Source organism: Phascolarctos cinereus, unplaced genomic scaffold, assembly GCF_003287225.1.
Source record: "Phascolarctos cinereus isolate Bilbo 61053 unplaced genomic scaffold, phaCin_HiC Scaffold_726;HRSCAF=1367, whole genome shotgun sequence".
Taxonomy (NCBI): Eukaryota; Metazoa; Chordata; class Mammalia; order Diprotodontia; family Phascolarctidae; genus Phascolarctos; species Phascolarctos cinereus.
The window spans coordinates 241,205,611-241,225,670 of NW_027556098.1; the positions used below are offsets into that span (position 1 = coordinate 241,205,611).

General features: G+C 36.3%; 1 protein-coding gene across 1 annotated transcript in view; it reads left to right on the forward strand.

Annotated features, from left to right (window-relative positions):
* NEB (nebulin) overlaps positions 1-20,060 on the forward strand; it is a 232,193-nt gene that overhangs the window by 83,222 nt on the left and 128,911 nt on the right. The window contains 15 exon segments of the mRNA XM_078146167.1: positions 627-731; positions 1,675-1,782; positions 2,176-2,487; positions 3,102-3,305; positions 4,689-4,793; positions 4,895-5,002; positions 6,738-7,049; positions 7,429-7,632; positions 8,857-8,961; positions 10,182-10,289; positions 13,089-13,400; positions 15,186-15,389; positions 15,996-16,100; positions 16,531-16,638; positions 18,010-18,321. Coding sequence (XP_078002293.1) covers positions 627-731; positions 1,675-1,782; positions 2,176-2,487; positions 3,102-3,305; positions 4,689-4,793; positions 4,895-5,002; positions 6,738-7,049; positions 7,429-7,632; positions 8,857-8,961; positions 10,182-10,289; positions 13,089-13,400; positions 15,186-15,389; positions 15,996-16,100; positions 16,531-16,638; positions 18,010-18,321 — 2,712 coding nt within the window.

A 20,060-nucleotide genomic window follows, 5' to 3' on the forward strand; every position in this document is an offset into this window, starting at 1 on the left:
TTTACTAGGTGATCAAGCCCAGGGCTATGAAATATATTGGTTATTTTTTTAAATGACCAAAGTTAGCTACTGTTCAACTCAATCTGTTTTAATATACATATATCAACATATATTAAGCCTATATAGCAAGCATAGTAGTAATAACAGAGTATAGTAGTTAGAAGACTGGCCTGAAATTAGGAAGATTTGTTCTGTGGCCCTAACACATACTAGTTGTGTGCCCTCAGGCAAGACATTTGATCTCAGTTTCTTCATCTGTGAAATGGGGGCAATAATAGCACTTTCCTCATGGAGGTTGTTGTAAGGGTCAAATAAAATAATATATGTAGCTTATATAGCCCAATCCACTGATTTACAGATGGAAATCATAGAGGTTAAGTGCCTTGTCTGGTGTCACACAGTATCTGAGGTAGAACTTGAACCTGGGTCCCCTGATCCTGAGTACAGTACTCTTATTGTCCTGTGTTAACTATAGTTTAAAATTCAAAAATAATGTCTCTCTTTTCTGCTAAAGCATATCTCTCAATAATGTCTAGTACAAGTGTATTAGGTTGCCCTGGCAAATTAATATAGTCACCTAATATTTTGTCAATTCTTATTGGAAAAACTGTTATTCCTCATTCTAGAGGCTGTATCGAGAAGCTTGGGACAAAGACAAGACACAGATCCACATAATGCCTGATACACCTGACATCATGTTGGCAAAAGCAAATTTGATCAATACAAGTGATGTAAGTTCAGTTTGGGAAATATACTTTACGAGAGTTCAATGAAGTTGCTTCCAGGCTAGTTGATCCCAAGTTATTTTTAATATCTAAATTATTTTAATTAATAAAATGTTTCTGAATTTGATTCCCCATATTAAGACTTTTGGCTTTCTAGTTTCTAGGTAGTATTAGACATCTGCAAATGATGTGCATGAAGGCAAATTTAAATGGAATTCCAGTGTCATTTCCCCAAATCCATAATTACAAATGTCCATTTCTTAGGATGATTTCTGTGATATAAATTCTAAAGTACAAGAGACCAACAAACTTTGGGCACATATAATATCTCAGGAAAGTCCAGATAAATCTTTTGTTTGTAATATATGACTACCATGAAAATTCCAAACCAATAATTCCTTCTCATGTTCTGATAGGACCAGAACGCATTTAAAATAATAGTCTGATATATCAGTGATGTGAGAATTTGCTACTAAGCTGGAGCTCACAATTTTCTTCTGTATACTTTAAAGCAACAACAGTAACAAAACCTAACTCTTCAAAAGTGATAAAGGACCCTTTTCCTTTTATAAGCAGTCACCTATTTTTGCTTGAGCTTATGTGACCAGATTCTTTATCTGCAATTCTTGTTTTAGTTTAGGGTTTTTTTGGGGGGGGGAATTTTTATGCAATTCCTCTTGATTCCTGACAAATACCTCTTATAAAATACTGAAATGAATAAAGAAAATAATACTTCATTGATACAGATTATGGCTAACCAGAGTGTCTTTCATTTTAAAAGAAGAATGTTAAAAAGGGAATTTATTCATTTCCAATTTCATTTGAGTACCCTGTCTCATCCACATTATTTTCTTGGAACCTGGAAATATTTAGCACTTTGGCTCCACCAGATGGTAAGTGATTTTTCAGGAGAGAATTTGTTAAAATGGTTTTGTTCCTCTTTCAATAGAAACTCTACCGATTAGGCTATGAGGAGTTGAAGAAGAAAGGGTATGACCTGCCTGTCGATGCCATACCAATCAAAGCAGCTAAGGCATCCAGAGAAATTGCAAGTGAAGTAAGTTCCTATTTTTGTTTCATACCAACTTGATTATCCGTTGACATTGCAACTGAATTGTTCAAATCGTTTTTGAGCTTAAAACAAATCTCTTAAAAAGTGACCCATTAAAACAGAGGTCTAGATAGTTCTGGAATGTTATATGGAAGGAGAATATGTCATGCCAAGTGTTTACACAAGTGCATATTTGAATTTGATTCATATTTGAAATTTGAATTCAGATTTGGATCTCCTGTAATAACCCGAAATCAGTGAATTCACAAGCTTTCTGAATAAACTATTGGAGATAATATTAAATGTAACTTGTGTAATCATATAACTGTAATATTAACTGTAGTCTGTCACAGATGGTGGTGGTAATTTTGACTTGCTTTCCCCTTTGCTTCTCCCCAGTACAAGTACAAGGAAGGCTATCGTAAGCAGCTTGGCCACCATATTGGAGCCCGTGACATAGAGGATGATCCCAAGATGATGTGGTCTATGCACGTAGCCAAGATCCAGAGTGACAGAGAGTACAAGAAGGACTTTGAGAAGTGGAAGACCAAGTTCAGCAGTCCAGTGGACATGTTGGGGGTTGTATTGGCCAAGAAATGCCAAATCCTGGTCAGTGACATAGATTACAAGCACCCCCTGCACCAATGGATGTGCCTGCCTGACCAGAATGATGTTGTCCATGCCAGGAAGACATATGATCTTCAGAGCGATGTAAGTTTAAGGCTATTGATTGATTAGTAGCAAAGCATTTCTCTTAATTTTTTATCTTCCACTGTAAGGTAGGACCAGTCCTTGAGAGTTTAGCTCAATGCCCCCAGTTTTCATAGAATTACGGCATTTAGAACTGGAAAGGACCTTAGAGATAACCTGGTTCAGACCTCTCATGTTATAGATATGGAAACGGAGGCCCTAGGAAGTTAAATAACTCACCCTAGATCACACAGGTAACAAACAACAGAGCTGTATTCAAAGCCAGGTCCTGTAATTCCAAATTAATATTCCTTCACCCACACCTCAACCACCTCTCTTCACAAGCTGAAATTCTCAGATTCATTATCCACCCAATAAACATTCAGAATAAACTTCACTTGGCAATTTAGAAAAATGCATAAAAATTAAGGATGGTTTTGGTGTGTGTTTTTAAGTGACATTTCTAATCTGATGTTTCACTCTGGAAGATTGTGATTTTAAAGGCTATGATTTGTTCTATAGCTTCTCCAAGTAAAGTCTGTATAAGAATGAAAACATAAGCAAATAAAAAAATATTATCCCTCCCAAAATTGATATGGCTTTTATATTAACTGGCTATTAATCTAAAATTTCAGAATCTATATAAGTCAGATCTCCAGTGGCTAAGAGGTATCGGCTGGTGCCCTAGTGGTTCCCTTGAAGATGAAAAGAATAAAAGAGCAGCTACAATTTTGAGTGACCACATCTATCGTCAGCACCCAGAAAAATTCAAGTTTTCTAGTCTTATGGACTCCATACCTATGGTTTTGGCAAAGAACAATGCTATAACAATGAACCATGTAAGTCTTCTTATTTGGGGGAGGAGGGTAGCTTTATTTTGTTTAATTTCTAGAAATGTCAACATACTTCTCTCTTGTCATACAGACAAAGGGGCTCTAAAATTTTTTTTCACTCATGACCCTTCAGTGCTTCTTAAACTGTGGGTTGTGACTCCATATAGGTCATGACCCAATAAAATCCATTTAATGAAAATCCTATTCCCATTCATTGATGAGGAAAATTATGGAGTATTCCTGGACTCCCCCAAAGTCCACTGATTTTTACTTATAAATGTCCAAAAGACAAATAGCTAAGTAGGTGTTTGTTATTGTTCAGTCCTTTTAGTCATGTCCAACTCAGTTTCCTGGCAAAGATACTGGAGTGCTTTGCCATTTCCTTCTCCAGCTCATTTTATGGATGAGGAAACTGAGGCAAACAGGGTGAAGTGGCTTGCCTAAGGTCACACAGTTAGGAAGTGTCTGAGGCTGGATTTGAACTCAGGAAGAGGAGTCTTCCTGATGCCACACCCAGTGCTCTATTCACTGTACTATCTAGCCACCCTAAATAGGTATTTAGTTAATCATAATTATGGAAAGGAGAAAAATTGTGTGTGACTATTGTGGTTGTGACGAGGGCAATGAGTCAGCCTGCTACTAAGGGTGAGGATGGCCCACAGGGCAAGGAAGAAGAGCTGCCCCCAGGAACCTCAACTTCTTCTGACTTGAAGTAGTTAGCACAAATTTTTTGGAGAAGTACCTGCAATTCCTGAGGTGGAGGGTTGAGGCTCTTCTGAGGCAGATAATTGCATTTGGGGATGAGAAAAATGTGAAAGAAAGATTGCTTTGCCTCTCTAGATTTATGGTATAGAACTCACCAAAGCAGTGTATTGTTTTAGTGTTACCTGAGGTAGCTTCCCCTGGGATTATCAAGCTATGCAGAACTGACAGCCTCCAACTCTCATCTTCTACCTGAGCTGTCTTATGCTAAGTCCATGTTCTCATGCCTGCTACAGGGAGGAATGTGTCCCTCATCAAATAGTGAGAAGTAATTAGGTGAGAAGTAGTTGTCCCTCGTAAAAGGAGTAGAGGGGAAAAGAGGGAAAAAAACATCTTATAATTGTCTGTTACAGCAAAAAATATCCATAAAGTTAGCATTACTAAATAAAGGATGAAAGTATTTCTTTTGGTAAAAGTATGGTTATTTTAAATGTCTTCACTTAACATTAACCATATCTTTCTTATGGAAACTTACTGTCCCTCCTTAGGCTAGAACACCTTACAAATGCTAATATCTAGTATTATATTATTGTGCTTATAGAAAGGAAAGGGTTTTAGCAGGTTGGTTCATTGTTGTATCACCTTTGTGATTCAGCATGACATTGTATTTCTTTGTATTTGTTTCAGCGCCTCTATACAGAAGCATGGGATAAAGATAAAACTAGCATCCACATTATGCCAGACACCCCCGAAGTTTTACTGGCAAAGCAGAATACAATTAATTACAGTGATGTAAGTGACTATATTGTACTACATTGATGTTTTGAATGTTAAGAGTTTTTCTTAAAAATCTTCTTTTCACATGAACTTAAACTTATTTATCAATATCTTAGAAACTGTATAAACTTGGACTGGAAGAAGCCAAGCAGAAAGGCTATGATTTGCGGGTAGATGCCATCCCCATCCAGGCAGCTAAAGCCTCCAGAGATATTGCCAGTGAAGTAAGTAAATCCATGCAATGTTCTACCATCATCTTAGCTCAAAATTTTCTCAATATCCTGTATTTACAACATAGGAAATAAATGCTGAAGTACAAGCTCTGATAACACATCTCTTTAGAAATGTTTTTCAGATCGTAGTTTAATATAAGTAAGCTTAGTGAAATCCTCAAACGCAAATTTATATGCCCCTAAAGTAAACAGTCTCAAGCTGGGGTGAGGGGGAACCTGTGGCCTTGAGGCCACATGTGGCCTTTTAGGTCCTTGGGTGCAGCCTTTTGGCTGAGTCCAGGTTTTATAGAACAAATCCTTTTATTAAGGGAATTTGTCCTGTGAAGTTTGGATTCAGTCAAAGGCCCACACTTGAGGACCTAGAGGGCCACATGTGGCCTTGAGGGTGCAGGTTCCCCACCCAGAAACATATTCTCTAAAACTATAGTTCCATGTTTATTTTCAGTAGTTAAAAAAAAAAGATATCTGACTGCACTTGAGGTATATGTCTTGGCTTATCCATGTCAAGAATGTATTTGCCAAAAGCTGCTGAGTTGTAGGGTTTATTCAGAAGTTCCTACTTATGCTCAGTAGGTCTATGTGTTTTACTGAGCCAAGAGTAATGTTAGACGCTATTCTATCCAAAATCTCACAGTCAGAAGAGACATTGTTACCATCTAGTCCAGCCCATTACCAACCAAGAATCCCCTTTATTATATACCCAACAAAATTACATCCAGCCTTTTTTGGGGGAAGACCACCAGCAAGGGGAAACCCAGCACCTCCTGCAGCAGACCATCCCACTTTTGATTTAATTATGAGGAAGTTTTTTCCTGACATCAAGCTAAAATCTAGCTCTTTTCCTCTTCTATCCAGAACTCTGAGTTCTAGCCTCTACACACAAGCAGAACTTGTCCAATCCTTCCTCTTCATGACAGCCCTTCAAATATACTAAGATAACTATCATCTCTCTTTTTGTTCTATTCTCAAATTTCTTTCCTCAAATTGAACATCCCAGTTCAGTTAACCAATCCTCCTGTGGTATGTTGTCTAGTTCCTCTACCATCCCAGCTACCCTGCTTTGGATACTCTCCAATTTATTAATCTTTCATTGTATAGTTTTGCTCAAAATTCTAGAAGCATTTGAAATGCTAGAACATCTTCCAGACATAAGTAGAGAATACAACTAGAAGAACCAATAAAGCTAAGGATAGTTCCTTCTGCTTCTTAATTCACTGTTGCCATTCCCTCTTCCCAAAAAGATGAAGGCAAAAATGTTGACTCAGGCATTTTTTTTCTTAGAACCGTAATGTAGAACTTCTTCTTCCTCCTAACAACTCTTTTTCACTAAAGCATTTTTCCATTGTCTCACCATGGTATGGAAGAGACCAAGAATATTTTTTTAAGGATACCCCAGTGCAATGTGCATTTCAGTAGGTACTACCCATCTGGAAAGTGTTTAAATATGACCCTCATAATGGGCTTTATGTCTGTTACCATAGAGCTAGCCTAACTAAGTTTGACAAGGCTAAGCACCATGGAGGTGACCACTGGGTGATGTATTTGAGGGGACCACAAAGTTTGACAGCTTGGTAAGGCTCACAGTGGATTGCAATTACTAGGGTAAAGGGCATGCCCACACAGAGGAAATAACAGAGTCTTGAAATACTAATGATATAATCACAAATAAGCAAATTGGGACTTTAACTATTGCTTGCTGTGATAGCAAACCTTTTCTTCCCTCTAGTACAAATACAAGGAAGGCTATCGTAAGCAGCTTGGCCACCATATTGGAGCCCGAGCCATCCATGACGACCCCAAGATGATGTGGTCTATGCATATAGCCAAGGTTCAAAGTGACAGGGAGTACAAGAAGGACTTTGAGAAATGGAAGACCAGGTTCAGCAGCCCAGTGGATATGCTGGGGGTTGTGCTTGCCAAGAAATGTCAGACCTTGGTCAGTGATGTGGATTACAAGCATTACCTACACCAATGGACCTGCTTGCCAGATCAAAGTGATGTCGTTCATGCTCGAAAAGCTTATGACCTTCAGAGTGAAGTGAGTATTGATAACTATAAAATAAATGTGGGGCAAAACAGTTGATCAAAACACTTGGAGAATATAGAAATAGATATCCCAAACCTCATCATCAGATCCATGGGGAAAGCAAAATGCTTTCCTTTCCTAACACTATTGATGATTTTCCCTGAATTTATGCTAGTGTTGTGGTTTAAGCAGATATATACCTGTTTCAAGGTTATTTCTATCTTACAGACATGGCTTCTAATTTAGCTCATTGGATTTAAAATTGAGACAGTAACAAGTGTATCTACAGATTAATTTTTTAAAATTTTATTTATATTTACTTTCCTATGCTTTTGAAGTGAGAATTCATGACAGATTCAAAGATAAACTTCATTACTGTTTATGTCAACAGAATATATATAAGTCAGATCTTCAGTGGCTGAGGGGCATTGGCTGGGTGCCACTTGGTTCTTTGGATGTTGAAAAATGCAAACGAGCAACAGAGATTTTGAGTGACAAGGTCTACCGTCAGCCTCCAGACACACTGAAATTTACCAGTGTGACTGATTCTCTGGAACAAGTGTTGGCCAAGAATAACGCCCTCAACATGAACAAAGTAAGCCCTCATTCTTCTGAAAAAAAAAAAAGTGTTTCTAACTGAATCATGGAAAAGGAAGAAAAATCAGTATAGAAAAAAAGTTGAAGATTAAATAGTTTTAGTCTGAGACATCATTAATTTTCTCTAAGTATTTACCAACTCTGCTGTTCATTGATGTTTCTGAAATTTGGCTTTAGAACAAGAATCCTTGGCTAACTTTGTATCTAGTGGCACTCTGAAGAGAGCACTAGATTTGGAGGAAGCACTGAATTTGAATCCAGCCTAAGACACTGCTACCTGGGTGACCCTGGGCAATTCACTTACCATGGGCCTCAGTTTTGTCATCTGTAAAATGAGGACAACATTTTCTTCCTAGAGTTGTCGTGAGGTTAAAATGAGATAATATTTGTAAAGTACTTTGCAAAATTTAAACACTATATAAGTGCTAGCTATTGTTATTATTATTGTTGTTTTTGTTAAGCTCCCTTTTTTACATTATTAGAATAAGATTCATAGAATCTGAAGTTATTTGTAAGCTTCCTGCTTACCATATGCTTCAGTAGTTGTTATTCCTTTATGAATCAAGCCTACATTAGAATTCATTCATTCAGATATCCACCCACTCAAAAACCATTTACTAAGTGCCCACTATGTGTTGTATGCTTTGTTCCTACTTGACACTGGGAAAGAGGCCAAGGTGAATAAGACATGCCTTTGTCTTTATGAATTTCATAACCTATTGTAAACATATATAAATAAATATGCAATAAATATATGAAAAATTTACTAAGTGCCCACTATGTGTTGTATGCTTTGTTCCTACTATGTACAAAGCACCATACTTGATACTGGGAAAGAGGCCAAGGTGAATAAGACATGCCTTTGTCTTTATGAATCTCATAATCTATTGTAAACATATATAAGTAAATATGCAATAAATATATGAAAAATTTGCAATAAATTTAATGTTGAATAGAGTATGTTAAGAAATAAGAGAAGTAAAAAATATACTATGCGCAGTCTAAGGAAGGAAAGAGTATTTCCAAACTCATTACTTCCTAAATCATCTTATTCCTCTTAGAAAATTCTAATTATTAGATAGCCATTTAATATAGAACATAAACAGTACATAAATTCTTGTGTATTTCTTTTTTAAAAAACTACTTATGTGATCAAGAAAGTTCTATTAATCAATATTTCACATCGTTCTCTGATGTATGTACTTTATTTATCTCCTCGTAGCGTCTATACACAGAAGCCTGGGAAAAAGACAAGACCCAAATCCACATCATGCCTGACACACCTGAGATTACACTAGCAAGACTCAACAAGATCAACTACAGTGAGGTGAGAACACAGGCCAGTCTTTGATGTGTCTAGTTTTTCTCTTCAAGTTTTTTTTTTACATTTAATATTGGGCAGTTGGTAATTGACTAAATGGATATACAGCCCACCTTTCCCCAACAGCTTTAAGTCTAGTAAACATAAAATTACTTCTAAAACTGGTAAAGATCAGAGTTAAGCTCAAATATTTTAAAATAACCATTTTAAAATCTAGAACTAAAACTTCAGAGTCACCAAATTTGTAAGTCATCACTTTTGAAGGCTTTTATGAACTGATGAAGAACAAAATAAGAAGCAGAACGATTTATTCACTAACGATGCAGTAAAGACAAACACCTTTGAAAGCTGTAAGAAATATCATCATGAAAATAATGATACATGATTGGTCAAGGATTGAGGATGAAACATACTATCTGTATCCTGACTAAGATGTGATAGAACTAGGGTATAGAATGAGACATATATTTTTGTATACAGCCAATGAGAGAAGTTGTTTTTCTTGACTATGCATATTTGCCAGCCAAGTTGCTCTTATTCTATCCCAATTTTCATAGGGAATCTATACTTTACAACTTCTGAGACAGATTATTTGCCACAGACCTACCAGTCAGTGTAATTCCAACTCAAACTGTATATTTCTTTTTATTTTAAAAAAATATATAAAACTCTAGAATTTCAAAGTTGGAAAGAACCCTCCAAAGTCATCTAGTTTAAACCCTTCCCAAATCATCTAGCCCAATCCTCTCATTTTACAGATGACCAATATGAGACACAGAGAGAGTAAGTTACTGCCCCAGGTCCTATGGGAAGTAGACAATGGAGGTGCCATTTGAACCCTGATGTTCTCACCCTAAAGCCAGCCCTCTTTCCACTGTACTCTGATGAATCATCTCATGATCTCCAAGTCTCTTGAAAGAAGAGTTATTTCCTCTCCTTTCAGAGATTAACCCCTTCCATGCCCCTGATCCATCTTCTTTTACTTCCTTTAATATCTTCCTTCATCATGTCCACACTCAAGCTAAACTTCTCTTGAACAATTTAAGACTTAACAAATAAATAAGAAAGTACAAATACTTGAATAAACACAACTGGATGGTTTTCTCCAATTGTATAAGTCTAATGAAAACTAAAATACAGAAAGTTTACTCTTCCTACAGTAAGTTGATTTCAGTCAATTTTTCATTTTGAATGTGAACATTTCACTGCTTCTTTTTTTAACTTAGAGCCTATATAAACTTGCCAATGAAGAGGCAAAGAAGAAAGGCTATGATTTGCGAGTTGATGCCATCCCAATCGTGGCAGCCAAAGCATCAAGAGACATTGCCAGTGATGTAAGCTATTGGTTTTTTATTCCTTCTGTATCAGCTCTCTGAAGCAGCACATTCGCAAAAGGAGACAAAGTTAGAAAAAAGAATCGTCTTTGGCATTTAAAATGTGTTGTCATGTATCATAGCAATTGATTTTTTTAAAAGCTGAATTTTGAGGAAATGATAAACATGAAGGGTAAAAATAGAGTGATAGCCTGCAAAACTTAATGTATTCAGTAAGGGCTGAGTGATCAAAAAGTAGGGGAGGCTAAACTGATGAATAAAACACTGGTGCATATGGATATGGGCAAAAAGATACATGTAAGGACAGATCTAACTGGGCTTATTGAATGTCTTCACTGCTTTAGCATCCTACATTCAACAGAAATCTAGCAAGGAGAATCAAGGTCAGGTGTCCTATAACGTTTTGGCCAATAGCTTTGAAAAAACATGCATAATGTATGCAAATTATAGGTGGCTCTATTAAGGTTTTGGAAATAAGGTAGAGATAGATGATAGATAGATAGATAGATAGATAGATAGATAGATAGATAGATAGATAGATAAAGACAAAGATACATGGATAGATAAGAAATAGGAAATAGAGCAGTTAAGAATAGTGTATAGAGTACAGAGCTTGGAGTTAGGAAGACCATTGGAATCCTGCTTACTAGCTGTGTGATCCTGGGCAAGTCACAATGTCTAGTGGCTTCAGTTTCCTTATCTGTAAAATGGAGTTAATAATAGTACCTACCTCATAGTTTATTGTGATGATCAAATGAGTTAATATATGTAAAGCGTTTTGCCACCCATATGTTAACTTATTATTATAGATTAGCAGTTCTCAAACTTCTTGGTCTCAGGACATCTTTTCACTCTTATTGAGAGACCCCCCCCAAGAGCTTTTGTTTATGTATATCATTAATATTTACCATATTAGAAATTAGATGTTTATCTTATTATTATTCTTAAAATTGTTTTGATTTTGGGAACCCCCAGGGGTCCACAGACCATATTTTGAGAATCTCTGGAGGACAGATTCAGGCCTAGTCTAAACTTATTATTCCTTGCAATACTTTCTGGCTTACAAGTACTTAAGGGTTAGCTCACAGAGTGGTACCATCGTACTTGTGAGGTTCCTATAGAGCAGTCTTATGGCTCTGTGGAGAGCCTGGCCGTGTTCCCTATACACAAGGCCCGTATCCTTATGGGTCATAGATGATGAATTAGCTCCATAACCAAGTCAAGCAAAATGATAACATGGTATCCTTTGCAAATGATGAGGATGCTATAATGCACTCCTTCCCCCATAAATGGAAATGAACTTTACATCCATCAATCATATTTTTATGCACATCAATCAATGGTTATATTCCATGGCCATTCCTAGTTATTCGTTTTAATGACCATGAAATACTGCCAACATGATTGATAGATGCATAGGTCGAATTTAGCTCCCAAACCTCATTTACACCAGGTCTAATCCAATGAGAACACTCCCCAAGTATAGGTAGCTCATCACCGCCATTATGAAACAAACTGATGCCAAACTCCATCTGACATCTGTCCCATGATAAGAGGCTATTATAGAATAAGAAATTCTGCTCAATCACTATTAGAGGCAGTCCTTAATTTAAGACAAAGCCTCCCTAATTATGGCTCAGCCAGACTGCTTCCTGATGTCTTCTAGCTGATCACAACCCTCTCCATTCATTCTAACCTTAGGCAGCATCCCCCAGCCCTGTGCAATGGCTCTCCCACAGTCTCCTCCAACCAAAACCAAAACCCCTTTCTTAGAGGACCTCCAGTTGTTCCCTGAAGTTCACAGCAGTCCCACAAATTAAACACCAACTCTGTATAAGACCCTGTGACTACAGATAAGAATGGAGCTTGAACCTGTTTCATTGATATAGGGAAATCATGAATGAGGAAATTCCAAATCAATCCTACAACTATTCTGAGCTGGTACTTATTTATAATACTGAATTCCTTATATTGATATGGGTCATCACCTTTCCTGCAATTTATAATCTTAGAGAGCTGACTGAAACATTGAGAAGTTAGGTGACTTGCCCGGATGCACCACAGCCAATGTGTGTCAGAGATGGGACTAGAACAGAGGTCTTCCTGGCTGCGAGGCCTGCTGTCTCTATTCCACACTGCCCTCATTTGAAACACACAGATAAGAATTAAGCAGTTCCTGCCTTTAAAGTGCTCAGACTGCTCTGCTCTCCTCTCCTAAGGAACTTTTAAACAAAACTTTATGGAGTAAGTTGTTATATTGTTATGTTTTTAGCTAAATATACTTTAGAAAGTTTTCTATTATATCTTATACATTCATATGTTATGGTTTACCAAATATTATTTTGGATGAAATGAATACTTAGTAAGCCATAAAAGCACCATATAAATGTGGGGGAGGTATAATGATTTTTGATAATTTCTGTGAAATTATTCTGTATCATTGATCGGGAATGTTGCCTCCAAAATTACCTAATTTCTATAGGAAAAGTAAGATTCTACTTAAATTAAGAATGTAACCAGTGTACATTCACATATCTCCTATATTTAACTTACCTCATTCAACATACAGTATTATCCTTCACCTATAGAATACTGTTAGCTTCACCCAGTTATAAATTCTATTTATTTAGCAGAGATCAAATTAGTATTACAAATAGTCTGAGGTGGTACTTATTTATAATGCTTAATTGAGCTAAGCTGAAAACTGTCTTAAATGAAATGGAAGAGGTATGATCTATGCCTTTTAGAGTTTACAGTTAGATACACAAAATATATTTAACTGAGGCATTTTCATTCCAGTACAAATACAAAGATGGATATCGCAAGCAGCTTGGACATCATATTGGGGCCCGTGACGTAAAGGATGACCCCAAGATGATGTGGTCTATGCATGTGGCCAAGATCCAGAGTGACAGAGAGTACAAGAAGGACTTTGAGAAGTGGAAGACCAAGTTCAGCAGCCCAGTGGATATGCTGGGGGTTGTGCTGGCCAAGAAGTGTCAGACTTTGGTCAGTGACATAGACTACAAGCATCCTCTGCATGAATGGACATGCCTCCCAGACCAGAATGATGTCACTCATGCTCGCAAGGCCTATGACCTACAGAGTGATGTGAGTATAGATTTGAACTTTGAAATATATTGGTAATGGAAACATTTATATAGTATGTATAAACAAGCAACAATTTAAATGGAGTGGAAATCATTTAGTTTGGCGATCTATCACAGGCAGTTGGGAAATAGATGATCATTTAATTTGTTATAAAAACACACTGTTATTTTAAGGTGCCAACTAAATGGATGTACACCAACACATGCCACCAACATTTTTGCATATGGTATAGATATTAATTCACACCTAGAATAAATTACAAACATGAAATGGGTTTTGCCTGCTAAAGATAGGACTCATATAGAGTTTGACTCTTAGAGTCTTAAAGGTTATTCTCTATTATGATCTATATCATTGCTATTTTGTTAATATTTTAGGTTACACATAGATGCATTATTTTATAAGCTAGACATATTTTGTTAAAAATTCTGCATTACTCTCAATTAATATTCCAAATCTACTAGAGGAAGACATAGTCTTTCAATATTATTATGGGATAGGTGGCCCCTTTTAAATCAAGAATAATTACTTTACAATTACTTTATTGCTTCTTTGAGTTATAAATACCATTCCCAGAACCTTTATTCTTAGAGAAAATCTAGACGGTATTTTTACAGAATGAAAAGAGAAAATAGTTTTTTCTATCTTATTCAATTGTTTCATCATAACATATATCTTATTCTTTGCTTGATAAAATCTATTTAGTGGATAATGACTCAACTCTGTTTTCTTACCACTTGGGGAAGTCACCAAACACTATCAGAGCCCAATAGGCAATGAAAAGAAATGTATTTCTCAAGTCAGAGATTTGAAAAGTACATTTTCATTGCTGGTATTGTGTACTATATAAATATTTGAAAGAAATAGTCATTATTAGAGAACTTTGGAGAATTAAAAAGAATTTGGAATAATTATGGAGGATTTTATATTCATTGGTTGATTCTAGAAACTTCACAGTCCACCTGCTATAATACCTCTTACTTAACCAACATTTGAAATGCAGGCAGCTGTATTGTAAAATTAGTGCTAGAAAGAGAAGCTTTGCTTTAATTATTAAATATAGTTGGGAATAGCCAATGGTATCTACAAAATGTAAATGCTGACCTTCTGGCTTGTTGATTTATTTCATCATTTTCCTTAATTGCATTTTAAAAAACTATTAATGTTGGATTCATTCGCTCATTCATCCAACAAAGTACTGTGACTAGGTACTGGGGAAGACATAAAGACTTTTTTAAAAGGTAGTTTTTTATGTAAGCCTTGAAAGAGCTTATAACCAAGTCGGACAATGTATGTCAGTTCAGTATTCTTCCCAAGTTAGATAATATAAATGAAAAGGTATTGAATAAAACTGTAAAATGTTGGTGTTATCAGTGTTTTGTCTTTCCTCTATTGTCAAAATTCCTTTTTTACCTGCAGGATGGTGAACATTAATATCATTATCTGAAGGGACTGCCAGAGTGTTTTTGTTCGAGGGCAGTTCTCTTCTGCACAGAAAAATCAATTGGAATAGTATATAGTATCATTGGAAATTAGTGTAAAAAATAAACTGCATCAGTAAAATTTTAAAAAAAGAAATATATTATTCTAGCTAAGCATAGGAAAGCTTCAGAGTCATTTCTGAACAATTTCTTCATTTTGCCTAATTAATGCACTAGAAAACAACTTCCAAGAGAAGAAAATGAGTGGTACTTAGTTACTAATCCCTTTGCATCTTTTTCTTTACATTAGTCACCTCTCTTTCTGGCTTAATGAACTAACTTCTGATTTTTTTGTTATCAACAGAATATGTATAAGTCAGATCTTCAGTGGCTGAGGGGCATTGGCTGGGTGCCACTTGGTTCTTTGGATGTTGAAAAGTGCAAACGTGCAACAGAGATTTTGAGTGACAAAGTCTACCGTCAGCCTCCAGACACACTGAAATTTACCAGTGTGACTGATTCTCTGGAACAAGTGTTGGCCAAGAATAACGCCCTCAACATGAACAAGGTGAGCCCTCAATTTTCTGAGAAAGATTCAATTGAATCACATAATTAAAAGCCCCAAATGGAAGTTGTCAAAATCTCATAGGATTATTACAGTTACTAATTGCATTATAATACTTAGCAAAATTAAAATAATACATGAAGTTGTGAACTCACATACGTTTAAAATGTTGTTGTTCAGTTGTTTTAGTCATGTCCAACTCTTGGTAACCCCATTTGGGGTTTTCTTGGCAAAGATCCTAGAGTGGTTTGCCATTGCCTTCTCCAGCTCATTTTACAGATAAGAAACTGAGGCAAACAGGGTTAAGCAACTTGCTCAGGGATATACAATTAGTAAATGTCTGAGACTGGATTTGAATCAGAGTCCTTCTGACTCTAGGCCTGGTGCTCTATCCAATGTGCTACCTAATTGCCCTTTATTCATCTAAATAATATCTATTATCCATTGTTTCTATCATATAAATATTATCAATCAAAATTTTCAAACATCCAAATTTTATTCATATACAATAATATTTCTCCTGGTAAATAATAATTCTGTTTTAATTTGGCTTCCTAGAATTTCCACAAATAATATTTCAAATGCTTTTCTATTTATTTTCCTTTACAGCGTTTATATACAGAAGCTTGGGACAAAGACAAGACTCAGATTCATATAATGCCTGATACCCCTGAAATCACATTGGCAAGACAGAACAAAATCAACTACAGTGAGGTACAGAACCTTGTGGTTCTAAATTTATTTTATAATTACATTTAATTATTATGATCCAGCTTGAGTTCTCGGGCCATGTATGGAAGTCTTTAAGAACTCTTAATTTTATTTTTTTTATTAGACTACTAAGTTAACTAGATTCTATGGGCCATAGAGTGGCCAGGTAACTCTTTGGATTAACGATGATTAAAAATATGGTTCCAGAATCATTTTACTGATTACCTCTACCTACCTGGATTTTTAAAAGAATAAAACCAAGCACAAAATCAGAACTCATATTTGTGGGCTAGAACTAAAACTTAGAACTCCAAGTTTTAGAATTTATACTTATTTATTGCCCATTTTGAACTGTTTGATGTTGGGTGATTTGATAATCTCTAAGTGATTACCTCTCTAGCCTTTTATTTAACTTAATTTTTTTTTCACATAGAGTCTCTATAAACTTGCCAATGAAGAGGCAAAGAAGAAAGGTTATGACTTGAGAATTGATGCCATCCCGATTGTGGCGGCAAAAGCCTCAAGAGATATTGCCAGTGAAGTATGTAACCTAATTGAACATGATGCAGTTGCCAATATGGGGAATTTTCTTTGAACTTTGGAGATCCAGCTGCTTTTCAAAGGGGCATTCTTATTTAGTTTGATTTTATAAAATAGAAGAAAAATTTATAATAGACAAGCCAAAGAAAACTATGGTAACTGCAAAAAACCTAAACATACATTCACAGCCAAATATTTCAGAAGTGACCTGGACCCCCATTCAAACAGAAAATTAAATTTGAGTCTTAATTTACACATTCCTGATTTGGAGGGAAATGTCCCCTCTGCTTGTTGACATTTGACCCTTACAATGATCACACTGATTGAAAATCAGACCTAATGCAATATTAGGGTTAGTTAATGTTCACTCTAATACCAAAGGAAATAAAACATTCTAAGCCACTTTTGCTAAGGAAAGATAGCCCTTTTTATGTATCAAATAAGGCTTCCATTCTTAAAAGCTCTATGACTGAATAAGTGCTGACAAAAAAAATAGCAAATAAAATCATAGTCATTTATTACAAGGACTGATTGTGAGAAATGAGTGGTTTAGTTGGGGGCTTAGGGAGAGAAGATTTGGAACAGTCAATATGGAATCCCCAGTGGAATTGTTTAGGGATGCCAGGGAGAGGCAGGCTTCCATAAACACAGATTAGGATTTCCTGCATTTATACTATATGTGGAAGTCATGGGAGAATAGCTTCCTTCTCAAATGCAGACCCACACACCCACACACAGATGCACACATGCATGCATGCACACTTGCCTCTTAACTAGATACATTGTAAGACACATATTAATTGAATTTGGTCTGGCCCAGAACAAAGGAGAGGCAAAAATGGAGTTCACTATTGATTTTCAAAGAGCTTCCTTGGAGCATGAGATTGCAAGGGGAGGAGGCAGTATGAAGGACCAAATTAGGCATTTACTGATGCCAAAAAATGCATGACCCCAAATACATCGCTTCTTCTGAACCAGAGGCAGCAATTCTAGCTTTTAGATTGGTACTTCACATGCTACTGAGTTCATAAAATAGATTTATTTTATTGGACTGTTCTACTTCCTTTGTCCTTTGTCTGAATCCTTTCACATATATTATGAACATATGCTTGAGCCTAACTTTCTACAAAATTGCACTAGTTATAAAATGGAAATCAACAGAGAACAATCCCTAATCTTCCCTTGTAAGGAGAGGTTGGGGCATTGTGTTAAACGGTGTGTTGTGATGGGAGAAGAGTAGGTGAAAAGGAATCATGGTGTTCAAAGTAATTGATCTTCTGAAGGAATCACTATGACTATTACAATAAGCTTATAAATACATGACCTACTTAAATCGATTTTAAAATTTAAATGTCACTTTGTTTCATTTCAGTACAAATACAAAGAAGGCTATCGCAAGCAGCTTGGACATCACATTGGGGCCCGTGACATAAAGGATGACCCCAAGATGATGTGGTCTATGCATGTGGCCAAGATCCAGAGTGACAGAGAGTACAAGAAGGACTTTGAGAAGTGGAAGACCAAGTTCAGCAGCCCAGTGGATATGCTGGGGGTTGTGCTGGCCAAGAAGTGTCAGACTTTGGTCAGTGACATAGACTACAAGCATCCTCTACATGAATGGATGTGCCTCCCAGACCAGAATGATGTCATTCATGCTCGCAAGGCCTATGACCTACAGAGTGATGTAAGTACTAACAATGTGTAGTAGTAGTAATAGTAGTACTAGTACTAGTAGCATTAGTAATAGTAGTAGCAGCAGAAGCAACAGTAGCAGTAGTAGTAATAGCAGAAGCAGTAGTAGCAGTAGTAGCAGTACTGGTAGCAGCAGAAATAGAGTAGTAACAGTAGCAATAGTAGCAGTAGTAGGATTAGCAGTAGTAATAGTAGGAGTAGCAATAACAGTAGTAGTAGTAGTAGTAGTAGTAGTAGTAGTAGCAGTTGCAGCAGCAGCAGTAGTAGTAGTAACATTTAATATAATATAATTACCTCATCAGTAAAACCTACTGATGATTAAGATTATATTCAATATATCCAATTATGTATAATATCCTGTACTGGACAATGGGTATATAAAGCTAAAACATGACACATTTAAGCAGAAAGGAAAAGACACATTGATGATTAAAGATAATACAAGGTTGAATGTTAAAAGGGCAATAGGCTGTAACAAAGCTGGAAGAAATGGGTGTGAGAGAAAGCACTTCCTATGGGAAGATTAGAGGAGTCATGAAGGAATTAGCACTTGATGCAGTCCTTGTAAAAATAGAGGCTTTTAATAGACAGATAGATGGAATGGAGCAATGCAGGCAAATGCAGAGAGCCAGGAGGCCAGCACGTGATCAGGAAACAGAAAGGAGTCCAGCTGAGCTAGAAGATAGAGAACGTGAAGACAGCAGTATGAAATAAAACTGCAAATGTAGGTAGGAACTATACTGTTTATGGCATTATTTGCCATGTTTTGGGATTTACATTTTATCTTATAGTGATGGGGAATCATTAAAAGTGTTTCATCAAGGGAGTGACATGGAAGGAAAAGTGCATTAGGAAGATTATTTTGAGAGCTATGTGAAAGATAAATTATGGAAGTAAAAAAAAATGGATGGCAGAGATACCAGTTAGGAGGCTATTAGAATAATTCAGATGAGAGGTAATGAGGACCTGCACTAGGCTGGTAGCAGTCATTATGAGTGGAAAGATGAGAGACTGGAAAATGAAAATTGACAGGATTTGTCAGTTTATTAGATGAGGGCAGAGAAGAGAGAAGAATTTAAAATGGCTTCAAGATTTTGAGTATGAGTGACTGAGATTTGGTAATGCTGTTACTGGAAGCAGGGAAGCTGGGAGGAGATACTTTTGGTAAAAATTGCAAGTTCATTTGGGGACTTATTGCATCTGAAGCAACAACTACTAGGTGGTTAGAATTGCAAATCTGAAGTTGTGGGAAGAGATTAAAGCTGGATATATTAATTTGGGAGTTATATAAATGGAGGTGATATTAAATCATGGGAGTAAATGAGGTTACCGAGAGAGAGTGTAGAGATAAAAGAGAAGATAGACCAGGACAGAAGTTATAGGATACCTACAACTAAGGGTCAAAAAGAGAAAGATGAATCAGTAAAAGATTCCAAGAAAGAGGGGAGGGTGAATATTGTTGGGTGTTTCAGAAAGGTTAAGGCCAGAAGCAAGTGTTGAGTGCTGAAGGAAAAATAATGTGAAGTTTGGAGGAGAAATGATTGCTCCATTTTAGAATTTGTTATAAAGAAAGAGAAGACACCATGTCAAATCTTACCTGCACCCTAGACTTTAAGGGAATGGATTTCAAAGAGTTCAGGGAAAAGATAGGTAGGATTTCATAGCCTAAAATTTCACAGGGAAATCCAGCCCAGCAGGGAATAGAAGATCTCAACAATGAAATTCTGGAGA